This window comes from Passer domesticus, chromosome 2 (assembly GCF_036417665.1).
Source record: "Passer domesticus isolate bPasDom1 chromosome 2, bPasDom1.hap1, whole genome shotgun sequence".
NCBI classification, from domain to species: Eukaryota; Metazoa; Chordata; class Aves; order Passeriformes; family Passeridae; genus Passer; species Passer domesticus.
This window is the reverse complement of record NC_087475.1, coordinates 104,947,080-104,973,492: the sequence shown is the minus strand read 5'-3', so window position 1 is coordinate 104,973,492 and position 26,413 is coordinate 104,947,080. Positions and strand designations below refer to the sequence as shown.

At 40.1% G+C, this 26,413-nt stretch overlaps 2 protein-coding genes across 3 annotated transcripts in view; both read right to left on the bottom strand.

Moving 5' to 3' along the window:
- SLC22A15 (solute carrier family 22 member 15) overlaps positions 1 to 25,209 on the bottom strand; it is a 31,497-nt gene extending 6,288 nt beyond the window's left edge. The window contains exons 1-10 of one of the 2 annotated variants that reach the window (XM_064410254.1): positions 24,935 to 25,209; positions 22,859 to 22,968; positions 12,319 to 12,531; positions 9,042 to 9,174; positions 7,861 to 8,025; positions 6,283 to 6,412; positions 4,325 to 4,540; positions 2,842 to 2,982; positions 2,010 to 2,095; positions 448 to 568 (exon numbers count right to left, since the gene is read on the bottom strand). In XM_064410254.1, the coding sequence (XP_064266324.1) occupies positions 448 to 568; positions 2,010 to 2,095; positions 2,842 to 2,982; positions 4,325 to 4,540; positions 6,283 to 6,412; positions 7,861 to 8,025; positions 9,042 to 9,174; positions 12,319 to 12,531; positions 22,859 to 22,870 (1,217 nt within the window). In that variant the 5' untranslated portion in view covers positions 22,871 to 22,968; positions 24,935 to 25,209. The remainder of the gene's footprint in view (positions 1 to 447; positions 569 to 2,009; positions 2,096 to 2,841; positions 2,983 to 4,324; positions 4,541 to 6,282; positions 6,413 to 7,860; positions 8,026 to 9,041; positions 9,175 to 12,318; positions 12,532 to 22,858; positions 22,969 to 24,934) is intronic. The other variant, XM_064410252.1, reaches the window with a different exon arrangement.
- The window catches only part of ATP1A1 (ATPase Na+/K+ transporting subunit alpha 1), a 179,241-nt gene that overhangs the window by 120,963 nt on the left and 31,865 nt on the right, over positions 1 to 26,413 (bottom strand). The gene's annotated exons all lie outside the window — the stretch shown is intronic.

Below are 26,413 nucleotides of genomic sequence, written 5' to 3'. Positions count from 1 at the left end.
TGCCCCTACTGTTGCTCACACACTGCCTGTGAAGCAACATGTTACTTTTACCAAGTTTATTGACCAGCCATCTTCAATGTTCCTGGTTAAGCATGTATGATGATAGAGTTCTCTGGTTTTACAAAGCACTCATTAAAAGAAATATCTGCAGTGCTACAGTTATCCTCATGAGTAGAAGGGGAGTTGTAAGCAGGACAAGCAGCTAAGGGTCTATTTTACTGTTACATAAAAATACAGTTAATTTGAAGAGAACACTGGAAACCTGATGGAAGAGGGAGTGAGAAGATGGTAAGGGAAGAAATTTCAGATGTAAAACGACATCTAACCATTATATGTAACTGAAAATACAATTTTTAATTTGATTTTAATAGAAAAAAATTAAGAGAAATAAAGGATGATCATGTAAGAGAACCAGAAAAATGAAGACTTAAAATTAACTTGTGTTACCTTATGACCGTGGGATAAAGTTCTGATGTGTAGATGTAGACAATATTAAAAGCAGCACTGATTGTCAGTTTTCCCAGCAAAGACAGAGAGCGACTATTCACCACTGCAAACACTCCAGTATCTGAGAGAGAAAATGTAAGGCTTTTGAGCACTCCAACACATCTCTAATAATTTCAATCACACAACAGTATGGTGTGAAAAGGAATCTAGTGAAGAATCTAAAAGCTGAAGCTACAAGTCAGTATTTTCGGTCTACCACTAATTAAATGCCAAATTAGTTCTATCAGAAAGTTGAAGAAGAGTGTAACAGATACATTTTCCAAAAGTGAGCACTTTTTTTTTAACAAGAGTCCTATTCATTGTCATTTCTACAGTATGATAATATTCTTCTAACAATATTACTTCAAAAGGAAGATCCTGTGAAGAATCACACTAAACTTCCCATCCATCTTAGTCTGTCAGAACAGCCAGTGCTTATTTGCTTATAACAGGCAAATGAGAGCTTATGCTCAGTGAAGACAGGTTCTTGCTTCTGGCCAGAGAGCCCCTTTCACTTCCCAAGGCATGTCACCCTTGCCTGACTTGGGCAGTTCAGTACACAGCTGATTTCCTGGGGTCTCACAGTTCTGTCCTCTCTTTTCACATCTTGTGTTTGGAATGACATGAAAAAAATACTTGGTTACTGATACCAGTCAAACCAGAATATTTCCAAGTGTCCATGCTCAATCACCTGGAATAATTCTGAAAACTTGAGTTGCATCCCTTTAAAAAAGCTTTACCTATTAGACCCATTGGCATCTAGAGCAAATTCTGTACTTCGTCATAGAGGTTTGATTTCTTGAATCACTCGTCAAGTGTTTGAAACATTCTGTTGCTTTATGAAAGGAAATATACATCCATAGATCTTACGAGCAAGGTGAATTTACCTATCTGGTTTTAAAAAGAAAAATTGCTATGTAATCTCAAAATTAACATTAGTGCATCTTCACAGAAAAGATGTTTAATTTCACATTTCTTAAAGACTTCCCAATTCAGAAGCTTATCAGGATGCTCTCCTGAGCTGTAAGTTATGTGGCCACATTATTATTACCACAAGTACACTACTTTTGAATATTACTGAGCAGTGTGGCAAAGATGGAAACTTGCTCCATCACTCAGTTCTTCAGATCTTCTGACACTGATCTTCCACTTGGAGAGATATATCCAAGTTGCATGGGTACTACTTACACTAACCTATCATCTAGCTATTGGAGATACCACAAGAAATATCATTCATTGGTATTATGTCAAAAACACAGGAAAGGAGCAACTGATGTGAACAGAGGTAAAGGGCAGAATCCAAAGGCAAAAATTCAAATCTAAACCTTACTAAGAAGTTTTTTCTAGGGTCTTAGGAAGATTAACACTTATTCTTTTGTCTAATGAATTGGCTTCTCCAGCTTCAAAAACTGAGACTCACATGTGGTATGAGCCTAATCTTCCAGCAGCTATCAAATTGTTGTGATGTGGGATGCTGCTTTTACCAGTTCATATCACATAGCTCAGAAACAAAAACTACTTACCTCTCTTCTTAGGCAGAAACATGACAATAAGACAAGCCAATCCTCCCAGGAACAGAAATGCACTCAACGTTCGTTTCCGACCAAACCTGATACACAAAGATAACAAAGGTTTATATTCTGCCTTAGGTTTGTGTGTTGCAGAGTAATGAATCCTCTGAATTCACACTGACTCTTTCTTTGAAGTTGGGAATTCTGACTACCATCTTTCACCAACACTTCCTCTCACACCGTTTTTAAACAAGCTTCTGCTGCACACTTAACAAAATGAGAGCCAACTTTATACTGCGACTGACAATTTCTAGGATTTGGGCTGCTTCCTGCTGTATGTGACATTTGTAAACCTCCTCAGGAGACACAGAGCAGAGACTGGGAGGAAATTCTACAAAAACTGAGAGACGTTGTCCAGAGTGGTTCAGGAAAAGGCAGAATATCTGCTCTGCTCTCACAGTAGCTCACAGAGGTACTGCTATTGCACGAGACCACAGGACAGCCCGAGCAGAGTGGAGGTGGGATAGCTCTGTCCCAGCAGCGAGGATGGGCTCACGGGGCAGCGGTGGGAAGGACGCTATCTAGTGTTAGCCGGCAGGCAGCGCAGGTTCCTCCGAGCTACATCAACCCCACCCAAGCCACAGGGATGGCTCACCGTGAGGTGAGCGACTGAAAACAAGTTAAACTGCTGCTTGAAACAGACATAAATCAATGACACTTTCACATCGAAGCAGGAAGCCCCACACAACGGATACAAGCTAGGAGGTGTGATACACAGAAAACCTATCTTTGAGAAAGGTTGGGTTTAGGAAATGCTGAATGGGTCAATAAATTCCATGCTTACCATTTTTGGTTAATCAAGTAAATACAGATTGGGTACGCTGGGATTTCTATCAAGCCTGACAGGGCTAAATTGGCATAAATACTTCCGCCTAAGTCACCCACATTAAGGGTAAGACCATAGTAAACCAAGCTGCACACAAACCTGCAAAAGACAGGAGGAAAAAAAAAAGTGAAATCAGAGCTGACACTTTGCCTGCCAAATCGAAGCACTGGTCTGGCATAATACACTATAAACTATATCTAGTGTTTCAGCAGATAGGTCTAAAATGTTTCTCTGTAAGTGCAGGATGGAAGTAAACCATTCTGTCCCAGCAAAGACCCAATTCCTGACTTACTACTGGGTAAAACTTAAGACTACACTTACAAAGTGCATAAACCAGTATAAAGTTAAAAACAATCATGACTGTATTATTTAACTTCAGAAATGTCTTTGTCCCTTTTGTTTTTATCAGGTTACACGTTCATCTACACTTTTTCCAATTGTGTGTAAACCAAATTTCTCAAGCAGTTCAAACAACACTTCAACCTTCTTTTAATTTCTACACCCTGGTCCAGTTTTACTCATTTATTCTTCAACTCTGTTTAACTTTTCTTTTGTAACCCTACTGTCATGTTAACTCCTGTAAAGAGAATTGTCTTTACAGAGAGGAAAGACACTGGTCACAAATTCATTCTGCAGCAAATCAGTAATTCTCATTTAAAAAAATGAATAATCAACTATTTATTCTGCAGTAAGCACTTGGAAAAAGCAACACGAAAATGGCTCAGTGCTGTATGCTGACAAACCCATTTGTGTTATTCTTAATTGATACATCTTTCCCAAATATGTGCAGTATAAAAGCAGCTATATGAGCAGTCATGCCCAAGGACCTGCATACTATGTCAAACATAAGGTTATTTTAAAGAAGCAGCAAAAGACTTCAGGGCTAGTGAGAGATCTGAAAAAAAAAAAGGCAGTTAAATTTTGGAGTTAAATTTCTGCTAGTAACTGGAGGGAGCATCACGGGCTCCTGCACCTCACTGCAGCAACAGCAAGCACTTTCTCTTAAGAACTGTTGCCTATGATGTCTACTCATTAGACAAGGTAGGCCAACCCTGCTAATGGGCTCCTTACACATAAAACAAGGAATAATGCATGTGAAGAGATACTGACAGCTCTGGGCCTAAGAGGAGGACACTCTGACTAATCTCAGCATCCTTGTGGGTCAGAACAGAAGGGGTAGTTCTCAAATATTTTGAGACCCAAAACACAAGACAGAAATGCAGAGATAAAACACCTCAGAACTGGACTATAAAAGTGGCTTTGTGCTAGAAATGCACTAAGGAAATACTGCAATAGATACTTAAATACCATAAAGGATCCTTTTTAGGTACAGCGTCCCTAACAATCTGTAGGATGAGGCAATTCTCAGCACCACATTCTCTCAAAGACCTAAAGAGGTCGCAGTAGGACAGCTGGGCCTACAAAGTATTTCCAGTAGTACCAGGTGAACATCATGATCAAGGTGCGTCCCAGGAGAATCCTGTATCGGAACAGGTCCAGAAAGCTGCCAGCCTCTCTGGAGCTCCTCTCTGCTGGGAGTTTTAATGAAAAAGTGCATTTCTGCTTGCGGTTCCTCTTTGCAATGAGGTAGAGGGCATCTTCTGCCTCGTTCAGTCGGCCCTGGGAATAGAGCCAGCGGGGGGACTCGGGAATGAATCTGAAACACACACACACACACACACAGAGACACCTTTAGGGGTTTTCTTCTCTATGAGGCTGAATTTGTCTAAAGGAATAAGGCTGAAATGCACTTCAGTATAATAAAGAGTTTTTAAACAACCCTTCAGGTATAAAATTCATGTAGTGAAACAGAAACAAAGCATGCTGAAAGGAAACATAAGTCATACATAATTTAGATACCAAGAAATTACATGGCGTGTGTACATATATACATGCACAGAAAGAACAACATTACATGTTACAGTATGACTAGGATCCTGTTTTTGGAGAATTCAGAATTAAGGAGGCATGCATTACTACAAGTAACACAGGATGCTTCTGTAAGACCCACTAACTGCATTTCTCATTTTCAATAAGACTAATTCCACTTCCCAGTTTTCAGCTTTTTGCCAAATTCTGTCCCGCAGACAAGGCAGCAGAAACTGTACAAAGGTCATGCCCCTCATGTGCACTCTTCACTTGACAGGTCTGTAACTCCAACAATGTCTACTACACACATCTTCTATTATTTTCAGGCTTCCAGAACTAATTTAAACTCTAGCCTTTGGCCAGAAGCCTTTTAAGATTTTTGCCTCAGACCAAAAATTGTATTTTTCCTCCAAGTTTAAAAGAATGTGATTCTGTGTTTTCACCAAAAAAAAAAAAAGCTTAGAAAGAACATATTTTCTTCTCCAGGATAAAAATCTGATAGTATTTTCTACACTGAGTAACTTTTAAGCAATGTGGCAGGAGGCAGTGTGAAATCTGGAATTTATAAAAAAAACCTTTTCTTACAGGAAAGATAGGCTTCTGAGCACAGCTCTGAAGTCACAAGCATAACTCACTTCAAAAAGTTGTATCTATCAATCTGAAAGTTAATTTTTTTTCCCAAGGGTGCCTATCACCACAAGGTTTTGAAATATCCAAAGGGTCATCTCTGCCTTTCACTTCATGAACAGCCTCAAGGACCTTCCCCGAGTTCTGATGCTTCCTTTGAAAGGGTTGTGTGGATTTTTTGAGGAGCAAAAGCTTTATTCAAAGAGTTACTGAAGTGAAATAGATGTTGGAAAGAAAAAGACCTCTAGTTTAAACAGCAGCTAAAGTAATTTCACTCTTCTAGTTACTGAGATTTAGATGTCAGAAAGCATGTAAGAAAAGAAGGCCACACTGTATCACAGAGCTTTCGGTGCTGCAATTCACAAAGCCCCTACTATTTCCAGAAAGATCACATTTGAAAAATTAAAGGGAGCTGCCCATTTTTTCTTTTGCATGTCACTTTTAAGACTGGACAGGCAAGCAATTTTGATGCTGCTCCCCCTAAACACAGGAGAAGCATCATGTTATCACATAAATATGAAACCATTTCTGTATCTTTTAACATGTATTTATAGTGCCTCGTAGCACACCAGTTTAGGTCACCTACATGCACCAGCTAAAGAACAGGATGTGCTTCTCTTCCACCCTGGACACTGTTCCCAGGTACAGTAATACTGCACACACAGTACAGTGTAGACTTACAGGCTCAGATATTGCAGCACTACTATTTGAAGAAACCACAGACCATGCTGGGGGAAGGGGGTGTGTACAAGTTGAGAGAAATACCTTATTTACACCATTTCATGCCATCCTAGAAAGGCAGCTTGACTTAATAGTATGGGTACTCTGTTTGATTGTTTGTTTTGTTTTTGGTTTTTTTTTTTTTGAAACCTTTCTTTATGAAACTCAGTTTGAACAACTTACAGAGAGAGAAGAAAGACGACTGTTCCTTCCAGATTAACCACAACAGCCAGAGTCCTCCAGGAACGAATGAAATACCCTAATAAAGCATACTGGGCAATTCCAACAGCAAAGAACAAGCCACCAATAGAACCTAACACACAATTAAAAATAAAACAAAACATTATCACTTTTGTAAGAAACATTAGTAAATCTCAACAAATGGGATCAGACAAGAACTACCTCTTCACTAGCAAAAATTCATTCAGCAAGTCAGGCAGAACCACAGCTCTTTGACCAAAGAACACCCTGTCCTTCATTCATGCAGAGCAGAAGTATTACATCTAATTGCAAAGATCAATAAAAGCCCCTTCTACATCCCCCACACCCAACAAAGCCCTGTGAACAATGAAGTCTTATAATTCCAAATATGTGTATGTATGCAGCGTAAGTATGTACCTTTCTATGTGCAAAAATAAATACTACAAAACATTGAAAAACTGGTAGTTTAGTATTCATTTATAGCTTTCATGATTTATAAGACACCCTGTTTTAAAACAGGCTTAGCATAGCACTTCTTGGGTTTTGTAAGTCAGGCCCTGGAGCTCTAGTGATGCCTTAGGTTTTAGCTTTCCTATTTTTCAGATTCTGTACTGCTTTAGTGTGTAGTTCTGAACTTCATATAAAGGGATGGTAAGCTCTCTTCACAGAATAGCTAGACAAAACAATTCCTTTTCTAGTTTGGGACTGAGGACCACCGATCCAAATTTCAGGCCCAAGAGCATAAACAACGGTGGACTGAAGAGAGAAGGAAGGATGGGACTTATAACCTAAAGCTATAGTTGGACAATTAACTCCAATATGCAAATGAACCAGAACTTGTAAAAGTGTGAGATCCTCTGACCAGCTGTCCATTTTTGTGACCATTTTGGTTCATCTTGGGTGTAGCCCTGGCTGGGTTCTTGTACTACCCAAGGTGGATCCATTGAGGCCTTTTAATAAATACCTACTTTATTCTTTAACTCCAGCTAGCCTCTGTTCTAGGTCAGCTTTCACAAGGCATCAGTAGCAGTACAGGTTACACACATATCTGAAGGACAGGTCCAACACTAGCAATGAAGACAGTTAAGGGTGTCTTATGTTCTAAATTCCAAGGATAATTACTACATGGTACAACTTTTTTTAATAACATAGAATCAACAGTTTTCTCATCCTCCTATGACATAAAAACCCTTTTGATTTCATTTTAAGAACTGACAGGAAGGAAAGAATTTATATTTAGCATACAAACACTTGGCTCTGTTTAGCAGAGTCCAACATTCTGATTAGTAGAGCTCATTTGTGACAAACCTTGGATGAGTATTTAGCTGGTAACATTCATGGGAGATGTTTCAGCTGGGTCTTTGTCAATTAGAGTGATCCAGAGATCTGAATGGCCCCAAGTCATCTACCCTGCTTGTCCAAGGTTCATAGTAAACAAGCAGAGTTCAAAGGCTGTGATCGCAGATATGCTCAAGTGGAGCTAAATTTGCAACTGCTTTGTGTGCCTCAAGTGGTGTGTGAGATTGAAATCTATGAATTCTGACAATAAAGGCAGTTTACCTGCTAATGCCCAGTAGGCTGTACCCACACACTCATTCAGTAGAACAAAGGCTACCAGTGACATCCCACCATTCATCATCCCTACCAAGAATCGGGAAACGGCAAAGAATTCATATGAGGGTGAGAATCCGTTTGCAATGGCAAACAAGATGTCAAGGGCAAAACCTGGAAAATAAAGCAAAAAGTATCATTTTAGAAGGGCTCCTAAAGAAACAGAAGCACTTACTGGTATCTTTACTTGATGCCCACTGGCATCTGTCTTAAGCCATCATAGTAAACATCACCACCACAGGTTTGGAAAGAAATTTAAATACCTAGAGACAATATCAAAAAGGAGGGGACACAGGAGTGGTTTTCTGATACACAGTTTGCAGTTTGAACCTTTAAATTCAGTTCATAGCAGTCAGTTTTTTTATACAGTCAGAACCATTGTCTGACTACTGTTAAAGATGGCTTTATATTTATCCATGATATAGAAGCCACAGGTTAAATATATGACCAAATATCTCTCCTCATTTTTAGAGAGGAGTGTATAGAAACCAGAAAAGAGAAACATCGCCAGGGGACAATACATGATGGGTTTGCATGCAGAGCAGGCCCACCTTTTTGTGCTTAAAATGAGTGCTGCTCCTTCAAGGAAAAACAAAAAGCATAAAACATTTCTTTTAAACTCTACATGCTCATGCATCGACACACAATTTTATACATACACAAAACACGCAGTTTCAAATGTTGATTGATCCAGGGACGGTTAGAAAGCTTATGAGCTTCAAAACAGTACAAGGATCACAAATACATAAAAATTAAATCATGCAGACGGGATAAAACATGCAACAAATTCCTAACGGGTTATACAGGTAAGAATGCTGTTACAAAACTACTAAAAATACCAACTGCAACTTGCAGAGATCCCACGAGCACAACATTGCATGAATGAAAGCATTTTATGGTGTGACTCACAAACCCAGAGCACCTTGTAGAAATTCAAATGGTGACTTAACAGTGAAATATTGATTTGTCATCTGAACTTCTATGGCACAAGCATATTGGAATGCCAAAACAAACAAAATTACAGCACACAATTTACAGCTGCATATCAAGCTCTCAGCAGAAAATGGGCTGCTGCCACTGATCTTCAGGGACACGACACCTTCATGTCATTCATTTTGTCTAGGGGTTACCTGTGAGATAGACTTTCTTCCTCCCGAAGCGATCGGACAGCTGCCCAAAGGAGATGGCTCCAACAAACACACCACTGAAGTAGAAAGAACTGGCAGCACTGACTTTGTAGGATGTATTGCCAATTAAAAACCACTGGATGGAGGGGGAAGGAAAAAACAGAAACAACAAACCAGCAAAAAGGCAAATTAATCAGAATCCAAACAGTTCACCAACAGCTAATAGCTGGAGGGGATGTTACAAACTTTAAAGAAGATCAAACTCTTCATAAATCTCCTAAGCATCATATTCAGTAAATCACCAGTCCCCACTGCTGTCTCCCAAGCTTCTCGTAGGAGACTAACAATCACAGTTCTCCCAAATCAAATGCAGTCTTTGGTTCTGACATCAAGAACAGATTCCTCACAACATTCTAATTTTTGCAGCTTTCTCCCACTTTCCCTTCTTTTACATAAAGTGGTTTACCTAAATTGATTCAGCTCTACCTACTGACATGTGTCATTGCAGTGTGTAGAACACACATTGTGAAAAAGTAGTTGTGGTTTATGTCCTAAGATACTCCTGCACATGCTCCTCTTTATGAACTCTCTTGTCCCTGAGCAATAGTTTGGTAGCATTAGACAGGCTAGTCCGGTTTTCTGTACACACCCATCTTGTTTACAGTGCACTTCATAGTTTCCAGTTCTTCAAATCCCGTACAAATACATCCTGAAATGTTTGATTCTTACAGACTTAATGTCTCAAGTTGAACCTGACAAAATTCTTTGCCCCACAGGAGTGCAGAACGAAAATACGCCAAGCTCTCAATGTTCACAAGTTATTTCCTTTTGTATTCAAAACACTCCACATCTTCTGTTCTTTTCTTTTACTATTCCTCTTGCACCTTGAGATAATGTTTCCTTTTAGTGACAACCAACTCTTCTTCCTGTGCTGGTAAGCTGGTGATTATGTCATTATCCCTGCAATAACTCTCTAATCTTCTCCTCATAATCTCCTCTTCCTCTACCAAAATCTCATTAAATATCCTCTCTAGCAAAGCTTATATTATTTCAAAGCTCAGTTATAAACCACCTCATCATGAGAACAGAGCCATGCAATTAAACCTCACAAAGATTAGGATGCTAACAAAACATCATTCATAAGCTCCAAGAAAATAACTTGCTTACTTTCTATATCTGCTTCATTTTGAGTTGTTACTTTAACAAGAAGGTAGTTACGGATAATAGTAGGAAATGCATCCATAAAGTAACAAGACTGACAAAATTCAACTGAAACCAAACAAGACTGACAAAATTCAACTGAAACCATAAATCACCTTTTGAAGCTTCTGCACACTTCAAAAACAATTGCCAGAAAAATGCATTTGTAAAACGATTGCATATGAGATTAATTTTATCCTGGAATAACATGGTCAGTTTGTTTTATAACAATTGCAAGAATCACGCCCTAACTTTTGGTATAAAAATTAAAAAAGCTGGCAACATGAAAATTGTTGCATGAGATGCTTTCTGAATCATTCAGGGATTAAGGGATAATTTGGTTGCAAAGCAAATTTTCCTTTTTTTAAAAAAAATATTTATCTCAATGTCTAAGCCCTTTAGAGAGCAGAATGCTTTTCTCTTCTAAATAAAAACATGCTACATATATGCTTATTCATAATTCAAGCTTTTTACTTCAGATTATTTTTCAGAGTAAATTTGTAATGGTCATGTTATCAGTGATGCCACAAGGTTAAGCATTGACACACCCTCGTTAAATGTAGGAAAAAACTTCTTTACAATCAATCATGAAATTAGATTAATAATGAATTAGTGGTGAAATATTTTCCAGATATGTATGTTCTCCCTCAAAATGTTTGTGCTTAGCACATAACCTCCAAATATACCAAATATTCAGCTAACTAATTAATAAAAACTGGACTTTAATCGAGGGAAAGAGAAGAGTTACAAATATTTTATTCAAATGGGCCTCTGCTGAAACATACGCTAAAGAATTAGAAAGCAGACTACACAAGCTGCCTTGGGTTTGGGATTTTTTGTGTTTGTTTTGGTTGGGGAGTTTTTTTAGGATTTTTATTGCTCAAATGGGCTTTGTTCTTTACCTGTATTTCTTATATATATTCTTATGTATATTCTTATTTATACAACCAAAATGTATAAAGATCTGTAAAACATCTGTGTCATGCTCTACAAGCATGTCTGACTTGTGACGTTTAAGACAGTAAAAGATTCTTGGGCAAGTTAAAAAAAAATAAAAAAGAAAAACCCCAGAGAAAATTCAAAAGCTTTACTGAGTTTTAAATAATGCTTAAGAAATCCACCATCCATTAAAATTTTAATTTAAATGGTATCATAAGTACTCATATCCTCTTTACTGCAAGAATAAGAAGCAATGCCTTTTGTACACAAAGGCTTGGTACTATTCCAAAGCTGGCCATTTTTATTAATATGCTCCTAACCAATAAACTGCTTTACAGGAGCAATTTGGATAGCATTAATACCTCAGGACAATAGCCACAAACTATCAAATGGTACTACACTTGACTCCACAGCTCAGGTCTACATTCAAGCCTTGCAACCAATGCACTCAGGGCTCTTGTGAAGAGAGATTTGACATTAACAGATACTGACAGACCCAGGAAGGGCAGGTGTTGCACACATCAATGCAGAGTCTGGAATCATTCCTGTAGGGATTGTGGCTAGACCATGAAAGTGATCACTTAAAAAACACAGAGGTTGTGCCAACAAAGCCAAAGCTTGTTTTGGAATAGAATGTGAGGGAGCTCTTTGTCCACCTGACTCCCCACTGCCATTGTTCTTGCATGTGGAGCCACAAAAACTGCAGGAGCCACTTCCTCTCCAGTTCCTCCAGTGCTTGCTAACTGTATGATGGATGCACTACATGCACTGGAGCTCAGCAAGGGGATGGCCAGAAAGAGCTCAGAGTCCACAAAGGATTTTGGGCAAATTAGTAAAATGAATATCATGATTCCACCTCAAATGTGGAACCAGGCTGCAGGATGCAATATGTAACCTCCACACAGAAAAGGTGGGAAGTTTTGGAGCAGAACATAGCTGCATAGCAACATAAAGCTAGCTTGTGTTGCCAGTAAAGACACGAACACATTACCTGGGCTCTAACTAGAAGTAGCACGTTTCATTTGCTAATCAAAACATGCATAAGTATGGAAGAAAAAAGCAGTACAAGGAGACCCCCCAAAACCATCTCAGTAAGATTTACTACACACACACGGGGCTGCAAAACACATCTCAGACTTACCTCAGAGACTATGGATGTGAAGCTGCTGCCGAAGTGTACGTGCTTACGCACCTCGCTGCCGTTGGCAGTCAGAAGCCATTCCCCAAAAGCTCCCTGCTCGCTCACTGAATGGTTGCCATGGCTCTGATTAGCTGAGAGCCCTTGGAGATCCCAGTGGTAGGGAGGAGTTGCACCCACCAATGCGATGAGGATGGCTTCAGTGGCCACATAGAGCTGGCATGAAAGACAAAAAACATCAGAGATGCTCAGCATGAATCCAAGCAATGTCTCCTCCACAGCCAGATCAAATCAGTATTAAAAATATTCCTATTTTTGAATTTGCCTTCTGCCACTATGAGATGTCGTGTATAGCCCCTGTCTACCAAACAGCACACACTGAAGAACCAAAGCTTTAACAAAGTGGTTCTTGCACTTTTTATGTGTGGGATATTTGAGAGACGTTTCCCTCCTGACACCTTTCCCTCAGTCAGACAGCCCCAAACTTCCACCCTCAGCAGGTACATGAATGGAGGAAAAGCTATTAGATGTGCTGAGGAGGAGAAAACTCCTATTCTTTAATGTAAATATATTACTCTTGTATCCTCTCTTTCTACCTGTGTTGTTCACTCCTATTATTTGGTATTTGGACTAGATCTCCTCCTCATGGTTTCATATTTAATCTTCCCCAGTTTTGACAAGATTAATTCTTTGCTGGCTTTCTACCTTCTGTGGACCTGTTTTACCTTTAGAAGAGACAGAAACAACACACATGCATTTTTAATATACCTACATATATACAGACACACACAAGGTATAATTAGTGATGAACAGTCACTTTTGTTTAGGAAAGAATAAATAAAACTGCTGGAAACCCAGACATTTCAAGTCTGGTCTAGAGCTGGGCTGCTGCTGCTTGCTGAGAAGAACATTCATAGGTCACATTACAACTACAGCTTAAACCCCCATGGTTTGAGACCTGTTTGAACACAGAAGTGGCACAAATTCTGCAACAGAAGATGGATCATGAACTCTTCAGAGAAGCCAAAAGGCATTGCTAGTAACAGTCCCACACACTCTCCAAATAAAACTGCTTCATCTCAAGCCTTCATTGAGGAACTGTACTCAGCACAGTGGTTCCTGACAAAACAAACAAACCCCTTCCTCCATAAAACGCCCTCATTCATGTCTCTCCTTTCTTAAAACTCTACTTAGGTACCTCCTGAACAGTCCTTGCTCTGCTCCCAGCATCTCCTCCCCATGCTCTTGGGAAGAACGTACCCACAGGAAGTGTGTTTTCTCAGAAGACTGCTTCACAAATAACTTGCAAAACTGGAGAACCATAGGTACAAAAAAGCAGTCTGAGGACCTCTGAATTCTGATGCAAGCACCATCAGATAATACTGCTCTGCTCTGTACAACAGCTGAGCAGCTGGAGTCACACCCAGATCTAAGTGAAAATTATTACTCAACTAAAACAAAGCCCCAAGTTATTCCCTGAAAGCAATTCTTTCCATCAGCTCTTCTTTGTATTCTACATGACAAACAGCAGGAGGTAGATAAATATTTTTTTTACATAATTCTCTTTCAATCTTCCATTAAAATTATTAAATATCAGAAGAAATTTGGAAAAAAAAACAAACCCCAGTTAACTGTTATTATTTAAGAACAACTTCTAGATCAACAACAATGAAAAGCAAAATAACTCATCTGGGAAAGAAGGCAATGACTAAGATCACATGGGAAAAGAGGTTTTAAAAAGCTGAGTGACCACGTTGCTAGGGATGTGTGGATACAGTACTCTCAAGAACAGCTTGAAATTACTGAGAAATGAGAGTTACAGGTCATGATGTGTGGTGTATCCCCCTACACAGACTCACTCAGACAATTATGTGCCAGGACTAAGTGATAACATCCTTGCTTTTGTCTTGTGAAATAATAAGCATATTTTTGAAGTAGATCAAGAAATTAAATTCTCAAGGCATTTGGTTTCAAGAAGGAAAACATAACACTTTTCATTTTTGCACGAGGTGAAACCAGCTACAGAAAACTGAATAGAAAAATAAGTGATTGCAGGCACATGCAGAAACACTACAGGGTTTTTTCAATAAAAAACCCCTAACAATCAGCCTTTGACATCCTAGTGGGTGCAGCAACTAAGGCTATCACAAAGATAGAAACACTTTCAATTGATTTGTGCAATCAGCAAATCATACGAAGATGGAGATGTGTTTTGATATTATCAGATAGTATTGTTCTATACTCAAGTTCACTGAGTCACTGCTGACACAAAACTCTCCTTCCTAGTGGGCGCCTGCCTTGTATTCTGGGTAAGAGGTACAATAAATCTTATTAATTTCATTGTGGAAACAAAACGAAGCCCACAAAACACCCCCCAAAATTCAGACAATTCTGAAGGTCAGAAGTATTTTCTAGAAGTGATTTTAAAAACATGTTGAAGGAAACTCTAGACTTTATTTTGTAATTAAGTTTTCTTTTAAGTAAGAGTTGTGTTAATGAATCTGAAGATTTCTTCCTTAAGAATTCTAAATGCTTGCACTTAACAGTAACATACTTGTGCAGACTGGCGAACAACACAAAACAGTAACAAATCAAATAGAAATGTTATATAACAACTGTATAAAAGAGAAAATGACTACATTATATGCACTGTGGCAGACAAAACCCTTCATTTCTCATTTGTTTTATAACCCAAATCAAGTCAAATACGTGTCATTTAGTGTACAGTTCCTGTTCATAAAACATTTTAATTTGCTTTATATAGATATTAACAGTTCCCTATCAAATTCCCTGCACTGATCTGTATTAACCAAGATGAATACCAAGTACAGGGAGACAAGGCACCAGCTCCCAGTCACTGGTGATGAGATACTCAGAGTTTTGCTACATGAGGTTTCTCCTATTTGTTAAAATTTTATAGTCTGCTGAAATTAGAAAACTGTGGTATAAGGAAATTTATTAAAAGGCAATACCCTAATAACCTGTAAACTTTCACGTTCCCTGCTATGTAGAAGGGATTTGAGTCAGCCAGTTAAAGTTATTTCACTAAAAGATTTTGAAATTAACTTGAAGTTAATATTAACAGAAGTGCTGCCATGTCTTGACCAGTTTTTGAGATGCTTGTTTTCATAGTAAATTACATCCAAGAAGGATGCAGAATCTCTAGTAAGACTAGCAAGGAAGGGGGAGATGAATTTAAAGTTTAATTTGTGAATAGTGAAAATGAACACAAAAATAATTTAAGAAACTCTTTTAGACCTCATAATTTACCCATTATGAAGGTACAAATGAAAAAAGAAAAGCAATACTTCAATTCTAGGAAGAGGAGCTTTCAACATTTTTAGTCAGCTCATCAGCAATTCTCAACTAGCCTGATCATTCTAGACAAGTATCAGCTGAAGCATTCATTGCTGAACAAAATAATGAGTAAGACAGTAATTTCTGACCTTTCGAATACAGAAACATTAAAACTGTGCCCAGAGGAAAGACAGAAATTAAAGAAGAACAATGAATGACCTTGCTCTGGCAGAAGCTTTTGATAAAGAGATGGTTACAGTTCAAGATTAGAGTAATTTCGTCTGAACCCATGACAAGCAGCTGAAAAGCTGGAGGGCAACCTAATTTTTGAAAATCTGATGATCTCATCTGCTCCAAGTCATCTCCAAAGGGTGATGTGGCTTTAAATCCACATTACTTTTTCTCCTCAACAATTCCTATGTAGAAAAGCCCTACAATGTCTTCTTGCTGCAAAATTATTCTTTGCTGCTGGCAACACATTCCTCCATGAAAGTATCCCTCCCTTCGTGGTGGCACAGTAAGAGGGAGAACACCACATGACAGAAGGAAAAGCTCTGGTAGTTAAAGTGAAGAATCACCATGTGCAGAAGAACATGACATCTCAGTTCCTCACTAAGGCCAGACCCACTCTGACAGGAAATACTTCCCATGCAGAACGGAACCATTGCTGGTTATTACCTGTGACTTACCAACACAGAGCGGACACATATTTTGAAAGAACTTAGGGTTTCTGCAGACAAACAGAGAAAACCCACACAGTGTAGAGTTTTTAAGCCTGAAACTGCTGGCCTTCAGAATCCACAGCAAGAAGTCCAAAGTCTGTCCAAAACCTTACATAACTTCATCCTAAAAATTCTTTAACATCCACGATGGAGACAAACACTGCACCGCAGACCACAACACTTAGAGCCTCGCCTCCTACAGGTTTGTGGAAAATGCCCCTCTAGCTTCTCCCTCCTGTTCCAAATTATCCAAACACAGCCCTCTCAGCTCTGTTTCATTCTCAGTGTTACTTGGGTGGGCACTGGCAGCAGCAGGGGTTTGTTGCTCCTGCTCAGCCTGGATGCCCATGAGCCAGGTGACTGCTGCCATACACAGACAAGGGCTGCTTTACTTTTCATGGTGTCTGAGGAGCAAACACCTTCATTGTACAAGCCTTCTGCAACATTTCCTGTGTACACACCCCTGTCTGACAGGGCCACGGGAACACAGCACCCCACTCACATCACAGGTTGACACGTCTCTGAACAGAATAATGAAGTTCCAAGTGCTATTTTTCTCCCTTTAGAAACACAAGGCAAAAAGAAAGCTCACGGACTGGTAAGTAACCAAGGCAAATATACATGAACCAAAATTACAAAAAGCACTATCAGTACTACCTCTGCTTCAATAAGAATATTCAAGGTAGGCAAACTACATTAATGTGCAATCAAGTGCCACAACTCCTCAGTCAAGTACCAGCTACACGGTTTCACCATTATCACATCAAAAGTGCCACTCCACTCGTCTTACGAGGAAAAGGACTTAGAAATGAATAAAGCAAAGAAGTGATGTAAGTTCCCATTCCAGTTTATGAATATAGTGCAAAGCAGCCCAGGAGTGGACCATCCCAATGGTATTATTATAGAGTAACATGAAAAAAAGTCAGCAACTGCTGGCAAAAAAAAAAAAAGCAGGAACTGTGGGCTAACAAGTATCAGGCAGGGTTTAGTCCTGCTTCCACATGAATGATTATTCTTTTGTCTGCCTTTCATGTTTGCCCCTGTTTCTCTCCGTACTTTCTAGCCTGTGTTGGCTATAAACTTATCTGAGTCACAGGCAGTATTTTAAGTGATCAAAGTCCTCACCTTTGCATGACATTTTGCCAAGGAATACTGGATGAGCATCCTGGTCTCAGAGAGGCAGCTCTGCTAAGACTATAAGAGAAGCATACTATTGGCTAAAGCATTTAATTTGGTAATTTAGTGATTACTTCCAAAGTTTTTGTTTAAGTATCCAGACTAAAAGACAATGCTGACATTTGTATAAGCTACTTTCATTTATTTATTCATTTTAAGGACCTGTCTGAGGATAAGCAATTAGATCCACTTGTGTTTTGTTTATGGGTTTTTTAAACTGAAAAATGTCTTCTGTTTACTACTATTTCAGAGCAGTAAGATGCTCCAGAACTGAAAAAATATGTTTTTCCAGTTTTTTTGTGAAACTTGTTAAACCACTGATTTTCAGCTTACAGCCTACAGGCCTCAGAATTCCCTGAATTACTTCTTAAAAGTATTCAGAAAAAAAAATAATTAAGAATTACAAAACTGTTTCAGCACTCTTACATTTACTGTAAAAGGGCATAACCTCTTCAGGAAGAAGTCAGCCAAAGGGTCTACAAATTCAAAGATATTACACGACTTAATTAAAGGTATATATTTATTCTTAAGACACCAGTAACTAAACATCACACCACAAAGTTTTATAAGCTATACACACAACTCGCTCCATCTTTCCTTATATGAGGATCTCAAAACCTTCATCGAGCCTTCCAAGGCAAATTTCTAACACCCTTTCACCCTGAGCCCTCCACGACTGGGAAAATGACCAGGAAAACACAACATTTAACCAGGTTAAACTGCAAACTTAGTCAGAGATCACACTGTAAACAGACAAGCCCTAGAAAACAGATGTTATTGCTCCAGAGGGACTCCAGTCCCACTGGGCTAACACTTGGAAAAAGCAAACAGGTTTTGCTTAATGTAAACAATACACAAGAAGCACTGTCTTAAAGAAGTGGTTCTATTAACTACTTCAGTTAACACAACAAAGACATTTGAGAATACAAAACTTTATCAGAAATAAAGAGCAGGTATCTCCTGAAATCAGGAAACAACTATTCTGAATTAAATTACTACTAACACCTACTAATTCACCCAAGAGGAAAGGAATTAAGAGCCTGTAAAATGGAGACGTGTCAGCGAGGAGTGCCTTGATATTGCTAGTGGAAAAACACAGGTAATTTATTGCCTACAAAACATGGAGAGTTAGAGACTGTGTGTACACAGGGGCAGAAAAGAAGGAAGGGGAGATAATGTGTCATAATACAAATATTTTTAACCATAGTGTTTGCTACCCAGTAGAATTATGCCTGTTAACTCCCAGGCTGCCCTTCCAAGGGTGCTTAGAGGACAGATTGGCTAGATGGATTGTAGTTTATCAGACTAAAAGATAAATAGCAGAAGATGGGATTGCTTCAGCTCCCACTGAGTCCAAACATGATCCCATTGCTCCAAACATTCTATGTAATAACAACTTTATTATTAATAATCTGAAAACATCTCAAATATTTTACCCATAGCCCATACAAAGATGACAATCACTACTGACACTGTGCCTGCAGGCACCTTCCATTCCCTGTTGTTAAAAAAGGCTTTGCAAAAATCAAGGCATTCAGCCACAACTCCAGTGCAAGCTCCTTCTGACAACTTCACTCTACACACACCATGCAGCCACCTTTCTTCTTTTTTAAATAAAAGGGTTAGGATTTTGGTTTGCTTTTAGGGTTTTGATTTTTTTGGTTTTTTGGTTTGTTTTTCTTTTTTTGGGGGGTGTTTGTTTTTTTTTTTTTGTTTGTTTGTTTGTTTGTTTTGTTGGCGTTTTTCTTGGACTGAACTGCACAGAAGCTGAAGTCAGCCTTGCAAGTTAAATTGCAGAAGCTGAGTAGAGGTGTTTGTACTGGCATTAAAAACTGGTATTAAAAGGTGTTTATTAACTGGTATTTAAAAACACCTAAATATGAGCTCAATTGCATGTGCTTTGCAGTTCAGATACAGCTAAAGAAGGGAAGGTCTTAAGGTCTTAAAGTTATATCTCACATTTCTTCTCACCTCCAGCTTGCTCTGACCATATTCTTGCAGATAAATGTATGTGAATGATGCACTGGTTTGATTAAGACACAACATAACTTTAAGGGAAGATGAAGGCATAGGCAGCTGATTACATATTCCTAAGTTCCCTCCACCAGGGATTCTTTTTTAAAAAAACAAACAGAAGCAAGTTAGCTTTTTAAAATTAATCAGCATCCAAACTTCTGCACTCTAGCTGAGAGTTAAGGACCCCACTGCTAATAAGGCATGTCACAGCCCAGCACTGTTATTTCAGGTTTTCTGCAGAAAATACTGCAATGTCTGCATCAGCTGCATTCATATTTTTAAAGTCATAAATGTAATAACATTAAAGGCAGGTGATTGTCTCTCTTAAGGAAGTTAGTTATGGATCTCAAAGAAGGACAAAGAGACCAAGGATTGTTGGTTAGCACCACTGAAATCAAATGTCACATGTGAACCAAGAACTAACTCTTTTTCTTGAAAGATTTCCCCCACCCAATTGAAGTAAATGGTAGGATTTCTCTTCACTTAGCAGTTCCATCAACTTTCAGATGGAAATATTCTTAGCTAAATGAGTGGCAGCACATCTTTATGCATCAATAGCTTACACACTCACACCACCTCATTTACTTGTCCTCCCAAACAGGAGGAGTTTCTGCTATACCAGAATAAGGATTTATATTGATGCAAGTACTCTAAAAGCCTTCATGTTTACATGGAAAGCAACACCATCCTTCAGCATGTTCTGAGTAGGATACAATACACAAAAAGATGTGGGAATACAAAGCTTTTCTCAAGAAAAAACATTTGTGTCCCTAGATTTTACGGTTGTATTCATGCCACATTTGAAATCTGTCCTCCATGGAAGTGACATGTCTGACACGCATTCTACAACTGCTTTATTGAGAACCAGAGAGACTTAAAACTCATACTTCTCCCACATACAGAAAACAAAACAAACACTGAAGAAATCAAGCTCAAAAAAGACTACACAGAAATTCTGAAAATCCTTTTTATATCTGCAACCTCGCTCACTTACCTTACAGACACTTGTACTGGAACTGTGTCTAAGTTACAGTGCAAGCAACTTTGGGTAAACACCGTACCTGTCGTGATGCCCCTGGAACAACTGCAGCACACTATACCAGAGTTGTAATGCAATTTGTAAAATATCCCTCTCCTTTCTTAATTTTAAATTGTTCATTACATTTCCAATTTGTTTTGCTCTTCCCATTTAGATGAAGTCAAAATAGCATACATCATCAAGGACTGGGAATAAGTTGTTCAATGCACAATCAATTCTGGCTGGTTCAAAGAAAAGTTTAAAAGATTCAAGCAAATGTAAGTATTAAAAGAAGATTCACTGACCAAGTATTTCATTACTGTCATTGTAACTACAGAGTGATGTCTCATGCCATTAAAAGAGGTAGAGTACGTACAGGGCAGAGAGAAGAAATGCCAAGAAACAGTTAAGCAAGGCTACATAGGGGATCACATGTGCATCCAGTCTGAAGACAGACACTATTTCTTCTGAATTATTTGTAGATATTTGGAATGTACTTAAGCCACATGCCCCAGAATGCGCTTTCCCTCAAAACATTTGTGCAGATGGGATGATTAAAGACCATCTTTCTGTACTGGGATATGGTAATGACATAAGTCATACACGATATCGCTGTCAACAGTAAAGTGACATTAGCAACACCACTCATTACAGGTGCACTGCATCACAAACAGTTTAAGGCAAAGGTATAATTCAAGCAAATTGATGTCACTATCTTACCTGTTTTTACATCCTCCCTTCAGTTAGTAAGGAGTTCCCAAGATGGATAGGAACAACCACCCTTGGTAATGATCCATATTACTGTGCAAAGCCCTTTTCAGCTGTGCAAACAACAACTCCCTTCTGAATTTTAACATGTTTTTTAAAGCCTTTTAGAAGAGATACAGTAAGAGCACATTTCCATTCTGTTTGGGCTTGGGCAATCCTGTAGCTCCAATTCACTGGCACAGGCCAGACTCATTCAACCAGATGAGACAAAGAAACTTTTTATTTTTAAGTACGCTTGTGTGCTCTGAAGCATCTGATCATGGTGTGGGATTTTGTCTCACATTGCTACACACACTAAACAAACACCAAAAGACTGTTCTTTAATAATACTTCAGTATAATTTCTTCAAAATGTTGTGACAACCTTTCCAGTAATCAACAGGTATCAAGTACTTACTTTAAGCTCAAAATAAAGTCCTAAGTATTTTAAGAGTTATCAGCTCCCTTTGTTTCTTCCTCACTTTCTTAAAGATATACTAGAAATGCAAGACTAATCCAGCCTTAATTTCACATCATTAGTCAATTTTCACATTCTTCAGCTAAGTCTGGTCTTTCTGTAATTCCAAATCATTTGGAAAAACATTTCTCTATTGTCAGTCAGCTGTTGTCAGTCCATTATAAAGTCAGTAACTATTGCCACAGAACACGGCTAAAAATCTTCCAAATTCCTATTAACTTGGTAGTGATTAAGCCAGGCATACCCTGATACAGTAAAAGCTCAGCAGGTTAATGAATAACAGCAGCAGGTAGCAGAGGAATAATAGAAATCAGGGAAGATGAAAGAAGGAGCACACAAGACTCACACTTAATCTAGTTTTACACTGATAACATAGAAAAACATTTTTCTAATTAGAAGCAACCTGGAGGTTTTTGCCAGAATGTCAGTAAGCTCATTCCACATATCAAGCACCAGTTCACTCAAGCTCACCTGAAAATTGACTCATATGGAAAGTCTCACCCCGACAGACAGAAGTGTTTGGTAGAGCTCGACTCAAAGTTCTGTGAACTAAACTATGTCTGAGACCAGATACACTGGCTATCACTAAGGCTACCTGGTGGAAGTAGCTTACTGTAGAAATTTATATTTAAATAAAACCACTAAAATGAAGGAATCTACTTATAAACTATGAAACTCAAATATATTAATAACATGCAGAGATGAAAAAGCATAAAAGCCTACAAGGAAAGCAAGTGTACCTGCTGGGAATCTTACTGGGAAGGGAAAGCACAGAGTCTAAGCTCTGGATACTGGCTACAAAGATGAAGGGACTGGACACAGCAGACAGTATTTTCACACATTGGGTATTCTTACCTTTAAGAATGTAGAAATATTTTTTATACCAACAGGCCAACATAAAAATATAGGCCAGCTGAGGGAGCACATGGAAAGGAACAGGGAAACTAGCAACAAAATGGAATAATCAGGGCACAGCCAGTGATACAGACTACCAGGAATTCTCATTCTGCTGCCATATGCTAATCCACTACAGGAGCCCACGATTACCTACATCTAATTCTACACCACACTCACAAGATACATTACTTACCTGTGGGTCCATGCTCCAGAGGCTGATGATAAACCAGACAAAAGATTAACACCAGTCGTGGAACCTGCCTTCAGTCTTGCTCTCGCACTTCCCCGTGACACACTATGTAACTTGGCACCAGTAAAGGAACACAAAGAGCAATCAACCACCCAAGCAGGAACCAGATGAATAAGTCCAAATCTACTCTTGAACTGAAAGACAACAAGCTTCACATCTAACCTCCTTACAGACTCTGTGCCTGCATGATCTGAAGTAAAGAAAGCCTACGAGTCAGGGGATGATAATCATTGGTACAGTTCAAGAATTAAAGATAACATGAGGAGAAAAAAAGCAGACCTGCAAACCTGCTATCCTTCTTTATTTATTCTGAATTAGTTCCAGGATTTACAAAGATTCTTCTGTTTCTCCCATGAGACATGCAAGTTAATCCATTAAAAACCAAACAAACACAAACATTATGGAACAGGTGACCCATACTAAAAATTCTGGAAACACAGAGCACTAGTCATGGTTTGCAGTTCATTCCAGAACATGATCAGCACTGGAAGAAATAGTAACTATTGCTTCCTTAATTCTTAATCTTCAGTGAACATATACATTTTCTAGCCAGGTGGCCAGCAAAATAAGCAAAATAATTTTAAGGAATTAATCAGCTAAATCACTATAAATGAAAGAAAGAAAAAAAAACAGTAGAAGGAAATAGAAACCTACAAAGCTTTTGCTGTTTATCATCATAACTTTGCAACCAAATGAAGAGCTTCCATCCAATAGGACTGGGCATCTTAATCTTCTTTGGTCATCTCATCAAGCATCTTAATATTTTGGTCAGTTTAGGAGAAGTAGAGGTTGCCACGAAAAGTCATCTTCAGTCTCACAGCTCATGACTGAAGTTCTTGATTAGTACAAAATACAGGTCAGCAGAGGAGGGAGGACATTTATGTTCCCCTCTTCCTTCCTGCAACTATTAAATTTCCACAGTGGAAGTTCCCCTCTTCCTTCCTGCAACTATTAAATTTCCACAGCGGAAGTAACCCAGCACTTGTCAGCCTAGCTGAATTCATGACAATGAAGTTTTTGATGCTAACCTGGGCTAAACCAGACTTCTGTCAGATCCAAACCATACTTCAGTCCTACGCCTGACTGTGACAGTACACGTATTATCCTTGTCTTCCTTCCCTGTCCTCACAGGAATATGAACAAAGATGAAGCGAAATTGAAAGGCAACAAACATGGCTGCAGAGCACACATCACTTGTACACAGGGTCTCTGAAACTCTCTCCAGGGAGCCTGTCTCTTCTAGAGCACTAGCAGAGTGTTCTCTTCTAGCACTCTACTGTTATTTTGGACTCCACTTTTATCAGGAAACATAAGAGAGTTCCAGCTTTGTATGTCACAAAGCTGACTACCCAAAATGCAGGGCCTCATCCAATACCTAATGAAGAGACACTGCCTCTGTACTCTAAGAGTTAAGCCGGGGCAAATCAAAGCACCATAAGCAATCATCACCTGTCAGCTGGTTACAGGAGAGCTTCTGCACACAGAGATATCAGTGGCCACCTGTCACTTTATCAGTGACAATCAAGCCACACGCAACCTAGAAATTGCCATCTAGCCCATTAACTCCAGGTTGTGCAGGATTCCCAGGAGAGCCTCTCACAGAAGTCCACATCTTCCAGTCCAGGTCACGGAAACCTCCGTTTAACCTCAGCCATCCCTTCACCTGACCAGCTCCTAATGTCTCCACGAGTGGCACAAGGTGTAACCGCGGCACAGAGAGCATCAGCTGCCTGCCCCAAATTCCCTCTGCAGGACTGAGCGCGGCCTTTGGGAAGAGGTCACCTGTGTCCCAGGAGCGCAGCACGCTGCTGCAGGACAGACCCAGAGGGGAGGACGTGTCAGTGCCACCAGCAGCCCTCAGCAGAAGCCCTGCCACAGCAGCCTCCGTACCGGGCAGCACTCCCGGCAGGGACACACACCCAGCACTTTGGGAACAGCTGTCCACCGCACCCAGAGCATCCCCCTCCCGGCACTGCTTCCCTCTCGGGACCAGAGCGGGCGGGAAGGGCGGCCTCTCACCTGCAGGAGCACGGCCAGCAGGACGCACAGGTACACCTGGTAGGGGCCCATCTGCCCCACCAGCGGGAACGCCTCCTCCACCTCCATCCCGCTCCGCGGCCGCCGAGCAGCGCATTCCCGGGGCCGGGCGGGGCGCGGAGCGGCGGCCGGGCCCTCGCGGAGCTGGAGCAGAAGAACGGGGAGGAGGAGGGAAAGGAGGGAAGGGCGGGAGGCGCGATGCGGTGCTCATGCGCAGGCTCCGGGGAGAGCAGCCGGGATGCGGCCGCCTCCCTCCTTCCCGGGCGCCCGGCGGGGAAGCGGAAACGCGCGCGGGATCAGCGCAGGCGCGCGGGCCGGGATTGCGTGGCTGGGGCCGGGGCGTGAGGGGCGGCGGGAGCGCCGTGAGGGGCCTCGGGCCGGGGCTCTCACCGTACTGGGGGGATGTGCCTCCTGCAGTCACACCTGGGCTCTTGGGAACGGGAAAGGGCACAGAGGTGTTGCCTCTGCACCCTTGGTTAGACCAGGGCAGTACGCTGGTCCTGCGGGCTGGGCGAGAAGGCTGCACTGGTTCCGTGCTGGCGAGGTGTTCCCGGTTTTGTGGCATTGTCCATGCTGGGCTCCCGCCGTCCAGTGTCATCCAGCAAGGCACAGCGGAGTCACAGTGTGCGCTCAGCGGGTTTGCCCCGTGGGAAGCTGTACCCACAGAGCACCCTCAGAGCTGCTTAGCTTCTGTCAGTTCACAGCGCACCCCAACATGCTGCCACATCTCAGCTGTGGAATATTCTGTAATGATACTTCATAGCCTACCTGCTGATAGTTGAAAAAAAAAAAAACCAAAAAAACCCCCCCAAAAAACCAGATCGAACATAGGGCTATTGTGTAGGTGCCACTAGAGGTCAGTTCTGCACCCACACAAGTCTTACTGTTCTTGATTTAATGCCTGGCAAGGACATTCCTCTCTCCATTACACCACTTTCCACAAAACTGTAGTTGCAATGTATTTTCTGAAAATAGTTTTGAGAGCCTTCATTGTGAACATGGGGTAGAACTTTACGCTTAGAAGTAAAGGGACTGGTTTGGGAAGGAGCATGAACTCTACTGTGTAGAGAAGGGAAGAGATAAATGCAAGTGAAATAGGCATCTTGCAAAATGGCCATGATCTTTTCATGGTCCATTTTCATTACACCTTTACAATAAAGCACCAGGAACACGAAACAACTTACATTGTTGAGACGTTTTTTATCTAGTGGTACTGAGAAGCAGCAGCAACATCTTTATGCTTGTAGCTTTTATTGTACGAACAATGGAAAGGAAGAGAGTTGTCATGAGCTGTGACCTTTAGGACCATGCCAGGAGCCTGGGAAATAATACCATTTGTGTGCTGAAAAAATCTTGGCAAATCGACAATCATCAAAGCAATTTACTCTTAAAATGAAATTCACCTTTGCCCTAAGCACTTCTTTTCATATTTGAGGCTTAGTACAGATTGATTAAAGGCAA